This window comes from Caretta caretta, chromosome 1 (genome assembly GCF_965140235.1).
Source record: "Caretta caretta isolate rCarCar2 chromosome 1, rCarCar1.hap1, whole genome shotgun sequence".
Classification (NCBI taxonomy): Eukaryota; Metazoa; Chordata; order Testudines; family Cheloniidae; genus Caretta; species Caretta caretta.
In genome coordinates, this window is record NC_134206.1 from 206,827,835 (window position 1) to 206,847,477 (window position 19,643).

At 47.1% G+C, this 19,643-nt stretch overlaps 1 protein-coding gene across 8 annotated transcripts in view; it reads right to left on the reverse strand.

The window, feature by feature from the left end:
• Positions 1–333: 333 nt before the first annotated feature.
• The window catches only part of GPR156 (G protein-coupled receptor 156), a 78,216-nt gene continuing 58,906 nt past the window's right edge, over positions 334–19,643 (reverse strand). For 7 of the 8 annotated variants that reach the window (XM_048818935.2, XM_048818932.2, XM_075119093.1 and 4 more), the window contains 6 exons: positions 18,955–19,065; positions 16,282–16,407; positions 15,565–15,660; positions 12,371–12,607; positions 7,255–7,416; positions 334–5,843 (listed from right to left, as the gene is read on the reverse strand). In XM_048818935.2, the coding sequence (XP_048674892.2) occupies positions 4,449–5,843; positions 7,255–7,416; positions 12,371–12,607; positions 15,565–15,660; positions 16,282–16,407; positions 18,955–19,065 (2,127 nt within the window). In that variant the 3' untranslated portion in view covers positions 334–4,448. The remainder of the gene's footprint in view (positions 5,844–7,254; positions 7,417–12,370; positions 12,608–15,564; positions 15,661–16,281; positions 16,408–18,954; positions 19,066–19,643) is intronic. The other variant, XM_048818944.2, reaches the window with a different exon arrangement.

Below are 19,643 nucleotides of genomic sequence, written 5' to 3' on the forward strand. Positions count from 1 at the left end.
CAGACACCAGTGAATCTCTCCTCCCAAGACCTCACCCCCAAGAAGGTCAGAATTATTCCCATTTTACAGAACGAGAAACTTGAGGCATTGCAAGTCGAAGTGACTTTTCCAGCATCGGGGATGACACGCAGTCCTGGGTTTAGACTCCCACCTATGCTCCTAGCTGCAGGAATGGGCACTGAACCCAGGACTTTCCTGCTCCTAAGACACAAGTCCTGTCTACTTGAGCTACACGGGAACATTCCTTTGCTACTAGTAGTAGTATGGTTTTTATCTTCCAGGGGTCTACAGCTGCTCAGGGAAGTAAGAGACACAAAAGTCACTGCAAGAGACTGTGGTAAAAACATCTTTCATTTTAAACAATGTTTTGAACAAGTTAAGAGAAACAGAAACCATAGAAAGTACAAATCAACCAAAGGTAAAGTACAAATCAAGTTAATTGGACAAAATAAATGAGTGAGATACCCTCTTAATGGGAGTCCTCTTCCCAGCTTGTTCCCAACCCCACAGACAGCGCAATATCTGACGCATGCAAAATGGTAGCCACACCTAAGAGACCGCATGGAGCACAAGTTCCCACACTGTGGTCTGTGAACCACTGGTGGCTGCAGAACACTTGCTGGTGGACCACAGAGAGCTGGCTCTTCTCTTTTCCAGCTGTTAAATTGCATTACAAGACGCTTAACCTCCATGAAATACTTTCTTAATGTTATTTTTCAGTGTAAGCAAATGTTGTAGTTGCCACAGGGGTGTGAAGTGACAAGCTCTCTATTAAAATGTTCTTCACACTGTGAAAGAGTTACAGAACCCTGGCATGAAGAATAAGGGATTGCCAGGGGTTGCTTGGTAGATATTCAAGTAAACGAGAAACCAGAAATCACAATCTCTCTCTCACACACACACCTGAAATACAGTGAATGCAATGGACTGTGCGCTCAGCAACAGGAGCAATTAACACAGAGATCACCTGTCCACTAGCTGGGAGCAGGCACTTACCCTGCCTTTTGAGTTCCATGTGATAAGGGTCACATTCTTTGCTGTTGGCTCAGAGTACAGCAAGGAGATATATCCTTCCTAGGAGGACAGTCGTAGATTGCAGGCTCTTTGGAGCAGGGACTATTTTTTTCTATGTAAAAAGAAAAGGAGTACTTGTGGCACCTTAGAGACTAACCAATTTATTTGAGCATAGCTTATGCTCAAATAAATTGGTTAGTCTCTAAGGTGCCACAAGTACTCCTTTTCTTTTTGCGAATACAGACTAACACGGCTGTTACTCTGAAACCTTTTTTCTATGTGTTTGTACAATGCCCAGCACACAGACCCCATAATAATAAAAGGCTTTATACCTCCTCCTTTTCTCTTGCAGCCAGCCTTGTCCACTGCACAGGGCAGCATCCTAGACACCAACCCTCTCCCACATGACAGGGCTATTGACCTTCTGTAACCCTGACCTTGGTCAGGTGACTGGGGCTAGGCAGTACAGTTCAGTCTCTCAGCAAATCACACCCTTGCTCCACTGAGGTGGGGGTGGAAAGCATTCACTGCTGCCTGCCCACTCTAGCTCCCCCTCCTGTGTGGAGCCACCCAGCAAAGGGATGGAAAGCTGGGAGGGAAGGCAGGGCAGCAGTAGCCTCTCATCGTCAGAGCTCAGAACTACGGCTACTTTTTCCAGTCTCAGCTGCCTAAGGCTAGGGACTGTTTGCTCTATGCCAATAACGTTCCCTGTCTTGCCTGGTGTAAAATACCCACAAGACGCTCACAGACCTGACAGTGCCTCAGAGGTGACCCAACTTTACAACACTAAGGAACTCCCTGGCCATTTGCCCCGAGCTCTGTGGGCTCCCCCTGATTTGCATCTCCATGAGCATCCCCTAAGATCTGCTGAGCCTTGTAGCAGCACCCGCCGCAACTGAGGAACCGCCATTGTATGTTTGAGTCCTTCAGATGTGTGCACTGTCTGCACTTGCAGGGAAAGCTCAGCCAGAGGCCACTGCTTAGGTCTCTGCAGGCTGCACGTGTCCCGTAGGGCATCCCAGCTCTACAAGAGACAGAGCTAGAGTGACTTCCAGCTGGGCGAGCTGAGCTCCAAGCAGCCTGTCACAAAAATAATGGCTATAAATAAAACATCAGCAAAATTCTATTCTATGCTCCATTCATTCACACCAGGCTCCAGCATCTTCCCCTCAGTCCAAGAGGTATGGTTCACCATGCAGAGCTCAGCTGGGGCTTGTCCACAGATTTGAATGAACTCTGCATCACTCCACGGTGGAAGCACTGCCAGGCCCTGTGCATTAATGCCTGCTGGAGCTCCCAAGCAAACAGGGGGAGAGTGCATAGCGCTATATCTTTTTCTAAACCACGCTCCTGTGTCCCACAACCTCCTTAGGGTGCCTTGTATGCCAGGGGGAGCTGGTGGCTAGTCCCAGTGCTGGGGTGCATTGAGAGAAGTCTTTTGCTCCTTCCCCACCTTGTGCACCTGTACATGTGGCCCACGCTGCATGATTACTTTGTGTCAGTAGGTTCCACCTATTCAATGCATTTCATCAGCAACAGAACTGTCACACTGGGCGGCCCCAAACACTTGCTTAGACAGCTACGGAAACAGCAGCTTGGGAATGAATACAGCTAGAGGGAAACTGGTTCTCTTCAAATGTTAGAGGTGACAAGTGAAGGAAACCAAAATTGGGATGGTGTCCTTGTTTGTGTCTTTATTATGGACAAAGCAGGGCTGAAAGGTGGGATATTCAAAAGATACATTTTTGATTGTTTTTACCTTAGAAGTCCAGGCCTTGTCAAGCCTAGAAAATTCTATGTGGGCTAGAGCAGTGGTTCTCAGCCAGGGGGCTGGGGCCCCCTGGGAGGCTGCGAGCAGGTTTGAAGTGGGCCACCAAGCAGGGCCAGCATTAGCCCAGGGTAGAAAGACATTAGACTGGGGCCAGCTGGGGTCCAGGGTAAAATGCCGAAGCCCGACCTCATGGGGCTGAAGCTCAGGGCCCTGAGCCCCGTCACCTGGGGCTGAAGCCGAAGCCTGAGTAATGTAGCTTCATGGGGCCCCAGGCAGTTTCCCTGGTTGCTACCCCCTAATGCCGGCCCTGGCTTTTACACACAGAAAACCAGTTATGGTGGCACACGTGGGCCACAGAGTTTTTATCGTACCCTGGGGGGCTTCAGAAAGAAGAAGGTTGAGAACCCCTGGGCTAGAGCACTAGCAGAATTCTGGCATTGCCAGCGAGTAATTGAAAGTGGATTTTTACTGACATTGTTTAAAACGGTTTGATCTTTGTTAATGCCTGTCTAACACAGACCTCCATTCAACCAAAATTTCAGCACCCCTCTCCTCTTATATAAAGATGTGGCAGATCGCAAGAAATATCTGAGGTTGTCTCCCCCGAGAGGTTTTCCACCAAAAGCAGGGATACCAGATTTGATATTCCTTATATATCTAAGGTAAAAATGAACAGAAAATACGAAGAAACTCCAAACCTTTCTCACCTATTGTGTCCACCATAAAGAAGCACAAAAGGCCACAAACCCAATTTTAAAAAATTGTCTGCAGTGCTGTCAAGCTTTTTCAGCTTTCCCTCTTCAACTCTGCTCAGTATCTACCTGCTGCCATATATTTAAACTGAGTGAAATGCAAAGTCAGATCTGGAGAAGTCAGCCCTGGATTTCATTAGTTTGCTCAGAGACCACAAAACAGAAATAGGAAGTCTAGTGTTTTCTGCCACCCCCAGATTCTTGCTGTGTTGAGAGACTAGCTCATTAAGGCTGAATGCCAAGGTGAAAATAATTCCAAATTTCTTTTTTTACAAATTCTAATTGAATGCAATGTTGGTGAAAGGTTCAAGATTGACAGCTCCAGGGGACAGAAAGTCTCTGTTTGGCTGTGCGCTGTACAGAGCAGGGAGAGCATGGGTCAGAGCTATTCAAGTCTTCCCCATACACTGCTCCTGATGTGTGCAAATCACCTCCTACCCAGACGCAGCCTTCTAGGATGAGAGGGTAGTCCAGTCAGCCTGCTCAATTCAATCCTTGACCTCCCTGCTCAGAGTGCTGACAAGAAGACCAATTAGTGTGATGAGTTTGTATGTGCTGTGGGCACCTCTCCATAGCAACTGGATTAAAACCACCAACTTATTTCAATAATACCACTAACCGGCTATCAGGTGGTTGTGATTGTCAGTCACTCCTGACCTAGATTGGATCTCAATTAGCATCCTAGACAGGTAAAAACTTTGGCCCAGATTCACAAAGGTACTTGGGCACCTAACTCCCATTAATTTCACTGGGAATTAAGCACTTAAGCAGCTTTGTGAATCTGGGCCTTTATATCCCATTCCCAGTCCTCTGAGCGTCACACTTCCCTCAGATGGTACGTTCCTTCCATACTGTTTAAAACGCAACTTGTCTGGGGGGATGCCTCTGGAATAGGACGTCTTCATTTACATTTACACCAATGTGGGTTTCAGATCATCTTTGAAGTTCACGATGGGCTGAGGCCTGCCATAAAGCTTTGCCCAGTGGGCTAGGGACCCGCTAGGCTCTGGGTCTGTGTCAGTGGTGCAGCTGTCACTGGAGTCACCAGGGCTGTGGAAGCAGATTTCACAGTGAGGCTTATGGCAGCAGCTGAACATCTCCTCCGAGCTGCTACTGGAGTCAGAGTCTGGATAAAGGCACAGGGAGGGCACAAGGGGTTGTTCCAGGTGCCTCCCAGCAGCCCCCTGCTGCTGCTGGAGGCTGAGGAGACTGGGGGGATACAACAGAGCATTGTGGTTCTTCACTTGGGCAGAGCCTTGGTGTTTGTTTGAAACTCGGCCATTCCCTTCACGGCTTTGTTCTTCAGGCCAGTTCTTCCTGTGCTTCAGCTGGAAGTTGCACATTTTGTCGATGACTGATGAGGAGGGTGATGGCTGATAGAGGAACCTTCCATCACTGGTGTCACTTGCTTTATCCGGAGATGTTTGTGTTAATCTGTCACGGCTCCAAGTGCTCTGTCCACTCTGTGTCCTGCTGACTGCCTTGTTCGGGAGACACCACGCTTGTGGGGTCATAGACGCAGGAAAGTAGGTGGAAGGTGGATGGACTGGGATTCTTCTTCTTCGCCGTCTTGTCCTGTAAGGACTAAGGTAAGTGCAGACACCTGTGTGACTCTCCCAGGGTCTCCAGGCTGCACTCTTTTCATGTTCTGCATTGTGGCTGGGTTGCCTAGGCCCCCTGGATGACGCCTGGGCACTAACTATGCCGCCAATGCTCAGCTCTTGTAAGATTTCCTGCAACTTTTCACTGACCTTTGAGGGCTGCTCCTCAAATGCTGCTGAGCTCTTTGGTTGCTCTGCTCTCCCATCAACTGCTGAGAGATTCTGACTCAATGGTATTGGTGGACTGTCGATATATTTCTTGTTGTTTGGAGGCCTCCATTGCTCTTGGACATCCTTAGAGCCGTATTCGGAGATGTCCATAGTGTTACAAAGCAGTGTCTCATAGCAACTAAGATCTTCTGGTGGAGTGTTTTGGTGCTTTATATGTTTAAGGTTCTGGATGATACCAACACAATCTTGTTTGCCAACAGACACTGGATTGCACTGTGTATCTGGGAGACTGGGACAGTACCAAGGGTTCTGCTCTTGACCAGGGGGAAAATAGTCTCCATGCAGCCCTTCAGCTTCCATGGCACAACCACTGGACTCAACATGGCTATCTGTGTTCTGAGGCAAGATGGAAAAGGATGTGGAAGGAACAGCGAGGTCCATCGAATCATAGCTGCACTCTGCAGACATCAGCCTCGTCAGCTTCTCCTTAGCATTGTTCACTTGCTCCTGGAGGCTTTCGATCACAGCATTTTTCTGTAACAAATCACAAATAAATACATACATCAACTTTGGTGCAGAACACAATGCTAATACTTCATTAAGGTTGTGGATTTAAAGGCAAACAGGTCAGGAAGTCAGTCTGTTTTTCAGAGGAAATGCTAGAGTGGCAGTCTTTGGGCTTGATTACTCTTCAAACGCTACCCCAGCAGCACAATTGCAGTGTAGACAATAACTACAGTGACGGGAGAGGTTCTCCCATCGGCCTACATAATCCGCCTCCTTGAGAGGCGATAGCTAGGTCAACAGAAGAATTCTTCCGTTGACCGACTGCAGGTGTGGGAACTAGAGGTGCTGGGGGTGCCGGGCTTGAAGTGGTTTCCATCATATCCAGCGTTTAGTTTGGTTCAAGGGCTCTAAGCGCCCCTACTATAAAAACTGTTCCAGCTCTCCTGCCTCGCGCTGACTACACCGGGGGTTAGGCTGACTTAACTACAGCACTCAGGGTGTGGATTTTTCACACCCCCGAGCAATGTAGCTGGGGCAACTTAATTTGTGAGTCTAGACCTGGTCTTTGAGCTGTCTATTTAGAATAGATAAATGTCCTAGAGACAAAAAAGTGGGACATTAAGAAAATGCAGCAGGAAAAAATTGCTCCATTGGGGCCTACTTACTGGGAAGCAAACCATTACACTGCAGTACAGAAATGGCACTTTTTTGTACAGATCGGAGAATCCAGATGCAATCATTCAAAGTCCCATATAGAACCATCTCCTCTAGCTTCTAGAATTCCAGCCCTGCACAGTTCCACCCCATTAGCTTCTAGAATTTAAATAATTATAGTTTGAAATAGCAGAATGACAGACCTTTAAAATGAAACGTGAAGCATGTGCAACCCGTTCCTTTCCTAGCTGCACTTCAACATGTCCTTGAACATTTGCATATGTGAGTATTTTGGAGGCTGCATATAGAAACATTTGCACCAATTACACTGGAACATAATGTTGTTCTAACAGCCAAAGCACTTCTGGCTGTATAATTTGGAGAAAGCTGAAAGGGAGTGGGAGCTGGAGACCTTTTGGGATAGGACGCATCCCCTCTAAATTAGATCTTTGTGTGAGCTCCAAAAAATCAGGCCAGTTTTCTGCCAGTTGCCCTAATTTATGCATCAAGTTTGAGAATCTGGGAAAAAGATGTAAAATTATTTTAAAAAAATTCCTTTCCATGTATTATTTCTTGAGGGAAGCTGATGCAATGGGAAATCTCCATTTTGATCAGTTTGTGACAGAGGGTATTCTACCCTACAAATCCTTCAGCAGACAAAGGAGGAGGCGGGGAGAGAGTACAGCAGAGGGAGGACAACAGCTGCTGGCCACTGAGCCAGAGGGAGATCAATGGCTGGGACTGCTCTTTCCACTAGCATGAGCTGCCTGTGAGTGCAGATTACCTCAGTAAGCAGCCGTTGCATGGAGTTCTTCTCCCCTATCAGCTGGCAGATCTGCTCTTCACTGTACATGGAGAGGAAGCTCTTGCTGGGGCTGGTAAAATATTTTGCCATGTGGCTGATGGTTTGGTGCTGTTCTTCCTCAAAGGCTTTCCACTGCCGAAGCTGTTGAGTGTAGGCACCCATTATATACACATGAAATATATATACACACAGAGAGACAGACAGACAGATGCAGAGAGAGACACGCACACACACACACAAAGAGCAGGGAGAGACAAAGAGAGGGCGTGACACAGACATGCACAGAGACAGAGACAAAGGGGTAAATTCACACACGCGCGCCTTGATCCTCCCCTAACCCCCACCCCTGTGTAGCCTGCCAGAGATAACAGTAACACCACAGTGCAAAGATGTAGTGTAGATTGGACCTACCCACAGCCACATGTCTGAAATAAAGCTTTGCATTGCCTTTGGTTTTGGCTGCTTGTGTAGACACAGTTAGATCCTGCCTGTGCTACAGTCTTTAACAGTGTTGTAAACCAGGGCCCCACTGAGTCAGAAAGAGACAAAGACAATGTCTCTCACACACTTTCTTAATCTTGAATCATGAATGACATGTTGAAAACCAATACCACTCGATATCTGCTTTTTTTCACTGGTGTCAGAATGAAAACCTAGTGCATCCAGGCTCCAGCTGTTCATCTATTTCAGATGAACGACGGAAGAGCAAAAGTATTAGGAAAATCAAGCCAATGAAACAAAAGGTGAATTACAAAGCCTGAGCTAGATAAAAAGCTCAAGCTCTCAGATAAGCAACAGAACAACTGTGCATGCAGGAACTCTACGATAAATTGCATGGTGCACCTCAATAGCTGGAAATCTGCTCCTCCTTCACTACTTGAAAAGAGATTATTATTTGAAGAGCACCAATAGAATGCTAGGCACTTTACAGAGAGGAGCTGCTCCCTGTTTCAAAGAGCTTACAGTCTAGCTAATCAAGCCAATTCCACTGCAGCAACTGATTCCTGACACAGCTGGTCTATCACAGAGCAACTTCCAGCCGTCCCTAGACAAAGTTATTGAGGACATTAGTTCCTGAAGAAGAAACAGGCACCTGACCTGACCTCACAAAGTCAGGAAGAAATAAAGATGGGAATTATTCACAAATATTTGGGTATAAAATGTAATTACTTGTTATGCTTCAGTTTGCACGTGAATTCTGCTACTGAAAGGAACATAAGAAGTGCCACCCCTAGTCCATCCAGTCCACTATCTTGTCTCCAACAATGGCAAGTACCAAGGATTTCACAGAAAGGTGAAAGAAACCTTGTAATGGACAATTATGCAATAATTTGCTTATTGCAAAAGTTTCTGCCTAACCCTTGTCAGCAGTTGGCTTTTGCCTTGAAGGATGAGGATTTATACATATCGCAGACAGCAACTGTGGATGTTTTCATTATCAACTTAAATGCCCATCCTTTTAAAATTCTGCTAAGTTCTTGGCCTCAGTGATAACTAGTAGCAGTGAGTTCCATGGGTTAATCATTCAATGGGCTTTTTCTTTAAATGGGTTGTATTAATCCTGTATTATGAGAGTAAAAAGGAGCACCTGATTTACCCTCTCTCTGCACTTCGTTATTTTATGTACTTCTGTTATGATATGGAATCTTAAACAGATATTCTTTTAAAATTGCACTAACTTTAAAAAAAATATTTTTACATGCATATAGTGCTGGTGAAAGGCATTGGATCAACAGCCCTGGAGAGTGACTGCCTTTAACCAGAGAACATGAACTACCCAGGCAGCGATAGCAGGTCAACTTTCCCCTATTCCACCCATACCCATGTGCCTCAGCCCTAAACAAAAGGTACCCTCCCTAGGAGTGAAAGGGGAACTCGGTGGTCCATTCAGTGCTTTCCCCTTTGAGACTGCAAGCATCAGTTGTGATGGTGTCTTTTGCGATGTGGTCTGTTGTCCACTAAGGAATTTCTCATAAAATGACCTTTGGCACTACTAACCTAATCCAGATTAAAAGAGACACCCTACAAGAGACAGGCTCTGTGTCCCCTTTAGTTAGATTTTTCCCCTGTCCCACGAATCTTGCTCAAATGATCAGGTCCCCTCTCCACTGTCTTGATCAATTGCGTTCACAGCAACATATTCTCCTCCTGCTCCTGTTCTTTCTCATCATTTGACCACCAGTGTCCTCATCAGAGCAGGTGGAAGGTAACGATGCAGCATGCACCATACTGAACTGACAGCCCAGGGAGACAGATTACCCAATCTGGGGAAGGAAGAGAGAGGAGCGAAGGCAGGGTTCACTCAGGTGATTTTATAGGGAGAACTGTCATCTAGTGGTAGAAGATGGAAACTGAAAATCAAAAGTTCCAGGTTATATTCTGGCTCTGACATGAATTTGCTGTGTGGGGTCAGGCAAACTTGCTGCCGCTCACTGTGCTTCCATTTCCCCATCTGTAGAATGGGGCTCACAGACCTCCCCAACCTCCCAGGGGATTGTGAACTTTAATTCATGTTGATGAAGCTCAGGAGTGAAGGCGCTAGAGGAGGGCAAAGCACTATCTGGGTGGATTCTTTAGGGAGTAGCAGATTTTAGTGTTTGAGGCAGAAGAGCCTCAAGGTGGGGAACACAAAGTAAGGTAGCCAAAGTGCCTCACCATCTGGCTGAACAGAACAGAAGGGTATTGTCGCTCCTCTCTGTAGCTTCCATATTTCACTGAGGACAGAACTGGGCTTGGGGAGTGGTGCAAGTACCAGATGGGAGCAATCATCATGCAGAGCAGGAACGAGTTGTGGGTGGGCAGAAAGAGCAGGAGGTGCTGTAGGTTAGGATTGAGATGTTTTGATGGAGCTGTGTGAGTCTCACAGATGGAGTAGCAGGGGGGCTGCCAGTCAAGATTGAGGGGTGCTGGCAAATGCACTTGCACAGACCCACTCTTTCCGGGGCCTGGTTTAAGGTTTATCTCTGTTCCTCCCTCCCCTGGCTCATTCCCTTGAGCCCTCAACTCCTTAACCAATATAGAAACCAACCACCATCCATTTCTTCTTTTCCCTCTTATTATAGCAACCTGGGGATTGTATCCATTAACACAGACAGACTGTGGCCTAGCACACCAGATTCCTCCTGAAATACACAGGAAGCAATGAACACAGCCCTGTCAATAGCTTTTCTTAAAATAGCTCCTGCTCCTCCCCCTCCCATACTGGAGAGCTGTGCTTTACTATTTGTGTGGAGAAAAGCAGACATCCCAGGGGACAGCAAAACCTACTGTCAGCCCAGGAAGCATCAGAGGCTGCCTGTCTGCATTGCAGCATGCAGGCTCGCTCACTGCCCTGCTTCTCTGGAAGAGGAACACTATGGCAGAGAGAGAGAGAAGGACAAGAGAGACGGAATAGAGGTTGTAAGGTGCTCAGTACTATGGTCATGGGTGTGGTATAAGAACCTCAGCAGAACAGATTAGATTCACCAGCAGTAACCAATCCCGTGGTCCAAGAACATGGGCACAGCAGCCCATTGATGGACCCTTTGCAACCATGTATAGTGCTGAGGTCAGTCTTTCATAGGAGGGCCTCGAAGCATGACCTCTGAAACACCAGTATTCCCTGCAGGGGTACCATATTGACCAAATCCAGTGGCAGTTGGTAGTCACAAGTCTGGGGGTGGCTCCAAGGGCTGCCCCTCCCATCACTGCTTGTCGGGGCAGGGGAGGGGAGAGCAGAGGACTAGTAGGGTGGGGAAAACTGGCAAATTCACCCCTCCCATGTCAGGAAGAGCCCACGGCTACCAGAGAGCTAGAAAAACAGCTAGTGTCTCCTTTGAAGCCACTCGCCCATCTGCTTGCTCCTTTCCCCCTCCACAAACTCCTCTGGTGGCTCCTAGAGCACCCTGGCTTAACTATGGGAGCAGTATGTGGGGAGGTGGTCACCTACCCAGGGGAGAAGCAGATGGGAGTGGCCACTTCTTTTACCAAACCCCATAAATAAGGGGCAGAGCCACAGAGAGGGAAGTGGGAGAGGAGGGGTCTAGCAGAGACACCAGGGCACTCTGGGAAGTGGAAGAGGGGTCAGAGCACCAGGAACATGGGGGAAAGGAGGCACCATTAGGGAGTGGGAGGAGACACATAGCTACTAGATTCTTGGGGGTTGACCAGAGGGGCAGAGCTGCTGTGGACTCAGGGATTAAGTAGATGGTGGTGTGAGTTACCCTGGATATTTTGAGGGAGTGGCAGGAGGAATTGGAAGGAAAGTGGCCTTGTGGATTCATGCTTGGAGGCCATGTGGTTACTGTGGTAGTCCAAACTCCCTGGAACCAGAGCTTCAAACCCCACCAGGGCTGGCTCAGTTCTTCAGCTTCTGAGCCACATTGGTCCAAACAGGAGAAAGCACTGTCACTTTTTGGGGGTGATATTTTAGTCAATATTTATCAACATTTAATTGAAATAGTATTCAAAAAACTGAAGTACAAGGTTTCATTTGCTGAAAAATAATTGCAGACCTGAGGACCTGTGCGCTCTGCAGATACCACAGATCCCCAGGAACGTAAGGACGGGGATAAACCCCAACTTCCTCCCCTAGCCCCTTCTGGAGTGCTGGGCAAACACATTCCAGTCTGGTATGTCCTGTAAGGGAGGGATTCCTGCATTGTTTGCAGGGCTCAGATTTGGAAGGAAGCAGCAGTACAGCATGCCACCTCCTTTCCCAAACCACCACTGTCTCTTCCAGATTCTCAGCTTTCAGTCAAGAAGGAACCAAGCCCAAGGACTCTGGTATAAATGAGTGTAATATAAATGCTTAAAACCAGAGGCCCCAAAACTCATTTCACACAAGCCACTGAGCAGCAAACAGACTGGGAATGATTTTTTAGTTGCTACCACCTTGGTTGAATTGGACTTGATGACCAGCAGTTAAAGATGAAAGGCTCCATATCACAACTCTAGCCTCTGAGCCAGCTGGTGCTTCCTCCCAGGCTTTGTGTATTTGTATTGTTCTGCTATCCCAGAAGAAAAAGCATGAGCATTTCAGAACACATTATCTACGTGTCCTCATATCTGAGGAGACCTTTCAGGCCAGGCCTTTAGAACACAGTTTGTTTCATACCTGTGGAACAAAGATGAAGCAATTGATTGTGGTTGTACAGATGAAGATGCCTCCAGATGTAAAACCAAAGACCAGGTTGTGCCAAGTGTAGAAAAACCAGTTAACTAAAAAAACTGTCCCAGCAGCAAGGAAAATGAGGTTGACTCCAACAATGAGGATCAAGGACTGATTCACTGGTGGAGCGCTGACATGATCTGTCAGACCAGCCAGGTATGTCCCATATATCAACAGGATGCTCTGGAATCAGAAAATAGGGATAAGGGGTTTGGTTTAGGAGAAGAGGTTTTACAGATTTCCAAAGTGTGGAAAATTACTGTATGTCACAGTCTTTCCCCCAACCCATACTGAGCCAATGAAGCTCAGATACATTCAGTGCAATTCTAATTAACCCTCTTTGATCTATAATGCAGAAATTCAGTTTGATATGGTAGCTCAGCAGCAAATACTCAGCATGTTGCTGCAGGTCAGAATTGAGGTGTATAGGCAGAGCTGGATGGAGACGGGGCAAGACTGGAATAACAGGGGGTGCTGCAGGTCAAGATGAGGGAGGGGTGTGGGAGGGGCTTGAGCAGAGGGTTGGGTTGCGGGGGGGTGTTAGTAGAATTATGAGGGGGGAGCCCAGAATTAGATTGACCCAAAAGCCCTCACATTTTTACATTATTTTTAAAAATATATATTAGCTTACAAGGCAGGTGTCGGGGGGGGAGGGAGAGGGAGGGGGGCAGGACTTGGATCCGTTCTGGGCGCCACCAAAAATTACACAAATCTGCCACCCCTGCATGCAGTTGATTGGCACTCTGTCCACAGAACAGGGATAGTGACAGTGCAAACTACCTCCTCGCAATGCCTTGTAATAAGCATCAGCCTGCAGGGAGGCTGGATGCTCATCAGCCTGGAGAGTCCATCTTTATGGGCAAGAAGGTGAGTTCAGCTTCCGTAGGCCAGGGGTTCTCAAACTTTTGTACTGGTGACCCCTTTCACACAGCACGCCTCTGAGAGTGACCCCCCTTCTAAATTAAAAACACTTTCTTATATATTTAACACCATTATGAATGCTGGAGGCAAAGCGGGGTTTGGGGTGGAGGCTGACAGCTCACGACCCCCCATGTAATAGCCTCGCAACCTCCTGAGGAGTCCCGACTCCCAGTTTGAGAACCCCTGCCACAGACCATGACTCCTGGTGGCCTCTCTGCTGGGACTGCCAGCTAGTTCAGTTCTGGTGGTGCTTCTCTGATGTTGATGTCCGTCTCACTAGGAACTGGACCGAGACTCAAATTCATTTCATACACACCGTCAAGCAGACATCGCACTATCACAGGTTTCTGCCACTAGCCACCTGAGAACTCGTGACAAAAAGGTGAAAAGCTCTATAGCCAATTTCTAATCCCCTGAGCCAGAATAGGCAGCAATCAATGTCTCATTTAAAACTATGTATCTGTCCTGGCAACAATATCCAGGGGACAGATTAAGGTATCCTGTGGTAAACTAGGATGTTGCTCTAATGGAACAAGCACAGGACAGATTCAAAACTCCTGGGTTCTAGAAAGGGCTTCGCTACTGATTCTATGTGCAACCTTGGGCAAGTCAATCCGTTTCTGTGCCTGTAAAATGGGGATAGAATACTGAACTGCCTCCCAAGGGGTTGAGAATGTTAATGCCCTTGAAGATAAAGAGTGACATATGTACACAAAGGGACTGATTCTGTTCTCACTTACATTAGTGTAAATCAGGCTTAATTTCAGGGAAGACAATGGAGCTACATGGGTGTGAAACCCTGCAAATGAGACCAGAGTCAGGCTCAGGGTATTATTAAATATGAGCAGTTGGCATCAGGAAAGAAAATATTTTATTTTTAAAAGCAAGAACAGTAAGAGTTCATAGAGGCCACGGCTGTAAAGATAATCTCTCTGGATTTGGGGAAAATTTAATACAGAACAGGAGCAAAGTAGCTGATGATGATCAACACATATCATATCAAGGAGAGCAGCCAAGTAATTGCTTATATATTGTGTACTTAAGGGACTTGCATATAGAAGCCAATCAGACTGTCAATGGGATTTTGGATCATAAATGCCTAAATCCCTTTTGAATATGAGATTAAGGCTATGTCTACACTGCACTTTCGTCGTTACAATTTTTGTCCCTCAGGAGAAAACTACCCCCCTGAACAACAAAAAGCGCCGGTGTGGACAGCGCTTTGTCAGCAGGAGCCACACTCCTGGCGATGAAGCTACTGCCCCTCATTTGGGGTGGTTTTATTTTGTTGCTGGGAGAGCTCTCTCCCGGTGACAAAGAGCAGCTACACTGCACATTTTCCAATGCAGCAGCCTAAGGCTAGACATAGCCTAAGGCTCCTGGATACCTTGATCTAAATTTGTAAACACCTCAGCAATGTCTAAATACTTTTTTTAAATCTGGGCCTTGGATGCCTTCATTTTCCCCACCCGTAAAATGGGGTTAATGGTATCTTTGTAAAACCCTTTGAGGTCTACAAAGGAAAAGTCCTATGTAAGAACTAAAATCTTGTCTACACAGGGAAATTTACCACTGTAATAAAATTGATGTATCAGTCCTACTACCTGAGTGGCACTCTTATTCTGCAATAGGAATGGCCACACAGGAAGTCAAACCAGTATAACTACAGCAGTATAATTAAACTGGTATGACTATGTTAGTAAGTTTCCCCATATAGACAAAACCTAAATGTTTATTATTAATACAGTTCTGCCGCACAGGCTCAGGGTCCCATACCCTAGATGTGCAGTTTATCTGTGTGCTGGATTGTAGTCTATGGGTTCAAGGAGGTAGTGAGTTTTAAGGAGAGGTCTGAATGAGGTGAGAGAAGTTGCTTTGCAAACAAAGAGAGAGAGAGATGGTTCCAAGCATACAGGTTGGAAAGAAGAAAGAAAGCATGAAAATGAGACTGGGAGAAAGATACAAAGGGGACTTTTGTGAGGGAGGCTTGGCAGGGGAGGTGGGCAACAGGGGAAGAGAACACAGAAGCAGAATTGGATGGGAATGGGAAGAACCTTCAAGATGAGCATGAGAACCTTGAATTTGAAGGTGAGAGGCAGCCAGGGAAGGAAGTAAAATGGCCAGAGTATTAGGGGAAGAAGATAATTTTAGCAGCAGCAGCTAGACTGGAGGGAGGTGAGGTGAGATGAGACATGGGGATGAATAGAGAAGTTACATACCTTAAACCCTAAAATGAGACTGAGCCAAAGTTCAGAGTAGAGAGACGCGCAGAACTGCATCCTACCCACCGAACAGGTCATGCCCTTGTCAGTCACCTGGGAGGCAGTCAGAACACAGGAATGAAGGCTCCTGCTCCAGCCCATAAGGATGGACAAACAGACAAGTGGATATATGGTTTAGGGGGTGTCTAAGCACAAATTTCAAAGTGGAAAAGTGAAAGCTTGTCTGACGACTGGGAAAGTGCAATTGAGAGCAGAGAATTCAAGGAAGAAAGATACCCAGCTTCGGTATTCATCTACCAACATGCTCATTAAGCCTCAGTTTTCAAATTTCTCTGCACCTGCCACAGACTCTCCAGTCTTCCATGCTGGAGAGCTGCAGAATCCAGGTCATGCTCCCTGCAGAGTAGACAGGGCATTGGTTAGAACTTATAATGGTAGCAAATCAAAGCTCTGGAACCAGATCCTCCTGTCCAGCTTCAGGCATGTTTGGCTGGAACTCCGCAAATGGCATCTGTCTCCATAAGGGTCCAAACCTAACCCCAGTTTACAACACCTCAGACCTTTGAGGAAGGTCAGCTCCAAACTTTGCGGCTTAGGAACTTTTCTAAAACAAACCCTTCCATCTTTCATGCCTGCAGAGGTCTGCTGGGCTGAATCATAGCATGACATAGACACAACGGTGCAGTGTTCAGCCTCCTGCTATTGTCCTCTTACCCTCAGGGATGCGGTGAAGCTTTGGAAACACTGAACTGGATCAGAGAAAATCCATGTTGTGAGCAGCATGGCATCCGCCAGCACCAGCACCACCACCATCACCAGCAGCTGGAGGTCTTTGATAATCTGCAACTCACAGAAGGTCAGTGTTATGGTTCAGGGATGAGCTGCAAACCTGTGACCTCGCTGTCTCTTTGTGGGCTCTTTCAAATGACAGGTCTATACCTGCCCCTTCCCCCATAGTGGAATCCCACAATTCACCCCATTGATTTAAAGTGGACCATTTTTGACAGCGCCTCCTGTTTCTCGACCATATTATGTACAGCAGGTCCAACTTGGTGTTGCTCCTGCTCTAGAATCCTCTCTCAGAGCAGTGACCAACTGGTAAATACAGTGACAGAGAACCGCGTGTTCCAAAACAGAGCATGGTCTATTTATCCATAGGGACATCCCAAGCAGAAAGAAAAAAGGTTAAAAATAACAAAAGCGGATATATGCATATTGTCTTACCTCAGCTTGGCCTTACCTGCACGTTTAGGTAGGCCCCCCATTTATCGTGGGGCCCCAGCACCTGGAGACCATTACAATCAGTCTCCCAACAGACCCCCTGTCTCTCCTTTCCTCTGAGGCTCAGGTTTTTAACTGCTTCAAATCTTGTTGTTTGAAAGGCCCCATCTCAAAGCCCCTGGGACTTCAAGCTGGAGACTAACCTCAGGCTGCAGGACTAGCCAAATCCCAATTTGTAAACTTCAAAGGCATTATCTCCTCCCTTGTATGTGCACCCAGTAGCCTTTGGTACATGCAGTCCAAAGTTAGCTCAAACTGATTTAGCGCCTTCGTTCCCCTTTACACAGCAGCAAAATAACCCCCAAGTCCACACAGATATGTAGATAACATTCGTAAAAATCAATACAGGTAACTCCCACATTCTTCACAGTCGGCATGCCCCCTTTTCTCCTGTGCTGCACAGAGGTGTTCAGAATCCTCCCCCTGCAGAAAGAGGGTCTGCTCCAGCCCTTCCTGAAGTGCCTGCACCGGGAGAAGGGAGTCTGGAATATTTGCTGACATTTGTTTCACTTGTTTTTATATTAAAAATAACTAGAAAAACCAGAAATGGCTCTGAACAAAAACCCTGGTCGAAACAGCTCAGAACTACAGGTGTGATTGGAGATCCAAACCCAGATCCAGAACGAAATCTCACAAAGGGCTTCTCTCTTTCCGGAGCTGATCCAAATCCCTGGATATGACTCTTTCTCTACACTCCCAAAAATTAGAATTGTTCCAAATCCAGATCTAAATTCTGAAGCTTGGATTCATCATCATTAAAACAAAGTTTGGGAACAAGATCCAGATGTTTGAGCTTAGGGCCTCACCCCAGTGGTGCTGAAAACTAAGTGCCAGGCCACCAACCTAGAGACTGAGCTCTGGACACTAGATGACCAGGGCTCAGAAGTTGATTGTGGTCTCCTGGTATCTTTTTCCAGAGAGTGCACTCTGGAAAAGACACTTGATTTACATTCCCACCCCCAGAGGATACATCAGCAATGCCCTGCAATAGGGCTGGTTGGAGAATTCTGTTATAAAGAAACTTCAGTCCGAGCCAGCGAAGGTAGGGCACCCAGAGGTCTTTGCTTAAAGGACAGTTGAAAATATTTTTATTCTACCTACCATGAACTGAGCTCGGGCTTGGGGTTTCCCCAGCAGCAGAAACTGGCAATTTCATAAGACACCGAAATCTGCCGTGGGCATGCTGGAAAAAGCTGGTACTAAGTATCTGGTGGCATTAGCTGCTGAATCCAAAACTCATGCCCTCGCACGTAAATGAAACAGGAGATGATTTGCAGATATTTTTTGTTTTGTAAGAGATATATTTTCTTCTTTCTTAAAATACTTGTGTGAGAATTTAGTGCTGGTAAAAGGAGCCAGCCCAACACTCCTGGAGACTGGCAACCTCTATCCACAGGATGAGCAGAAAGCATGAGTAGCAGCAAGGCAAACTTCCTTCATTCAATGCTTCACTGAAGAAGACCCCTCTAGGAGTGAGAAGGGAGTTCTGTCTCCATGAACTCACTGATGTGTGATTAACAAGAAGAGGACCTACTAATGGCAATCCTGCTGGTGGGTTTTGTGATGAGGACATTTGGACAGTGTAAGAAACCATCCACTCATTTCACAAAGGGACCAGTGATTACTACCAGATGGGCATGCCCCACCTGGCAGGAGAACAAATGCACTAGATAAGTAAGGTATCTAAACTCCTCCTCCCTCTCTGTTCTACGGGCCTGATTCTCCACTGTCTTGCTGCTCCTGTCATTTCCACTATTCTGATTTGGTAGCATTTTATCCCTGCTTTTCACCGGTGTAAATGACTGCCCCAGGCAGTGGGGAATGAGTCCCGGTCTAGCCAGGTTTTGCTCTGTGCCTGTGATGCTGGTATCTCAGTGCCTGAAGCTCTATATCCCACTGTCGGTCCCTGTGTGTCCCCACATTCCCCACTCTCTCTCATTTCAAGCTCATCCACAGTCGGCAAATGATTCATGGACCTTGTAGAGCTTGATTTTTGTCAAGCATTTCCCTTTGCTTCTCAGTGCAGCCCATGTGGAGAGCCCCAGCACCTCACAGGTGAGGAGCCTCTGTGTTCCAGTGCACAGGGCATGTGCTGCGAGAACTTACCACCCTCTTTTCTGGACCGCGCTGTGTGAACACTTTGTACAGCCGCCAGCTTTTCCCTAGGATGGGCCCAAAGACCAGGGAGCTTCCAACACACAGCAAGCAGAGTCGCACCTGCAGACAGGAGGCAAAGAGTGAGAGATGGGATTGGAGGTCCCTGTTACAAGGCAGTGAAACCCAGCAAGTACAAATAGCACTTTCCCTGCGGGGCTTCCACATTGCTCCCAAGGGAGCTCTGCCCCCTTCCCAGGCCAAATGGTGTTCCAAACATGCATAGAAACGGAAGGAAAACTAGTAAATAGGGACCCCATATCTGCCAGCCAGCCCATGCCTGGGAGACAGAAAACTCTGGGCTGAGGAACTCCAGTCAAACCTAGTACAGAAGGCCTCCCAGTCAGGACACCACAGTGGGCAGAGGCCTTCCATCCTCAGGAATTCCCAATTTAAAAAAAAAAAAAAAAAGACACCACTTTAATAGCAAAGCTGCTGCCCAAAGAGCTCATGTTATTGGACAGGACCACAGGGCTGGGAGGTGGCACTAGTCACCCTGGGGCGGGGGCTGTGCCCAGAGTCACTGTCAGGAGCAGCTACCAGCCACCCAGCATGCGTATCTGAGGCAGAACAAGCCAGGAGCAGACTATGAGGATGCAATCCCTTCCTTTTCTGCCAGTCTGTGGAGGAACCAAAGGCTG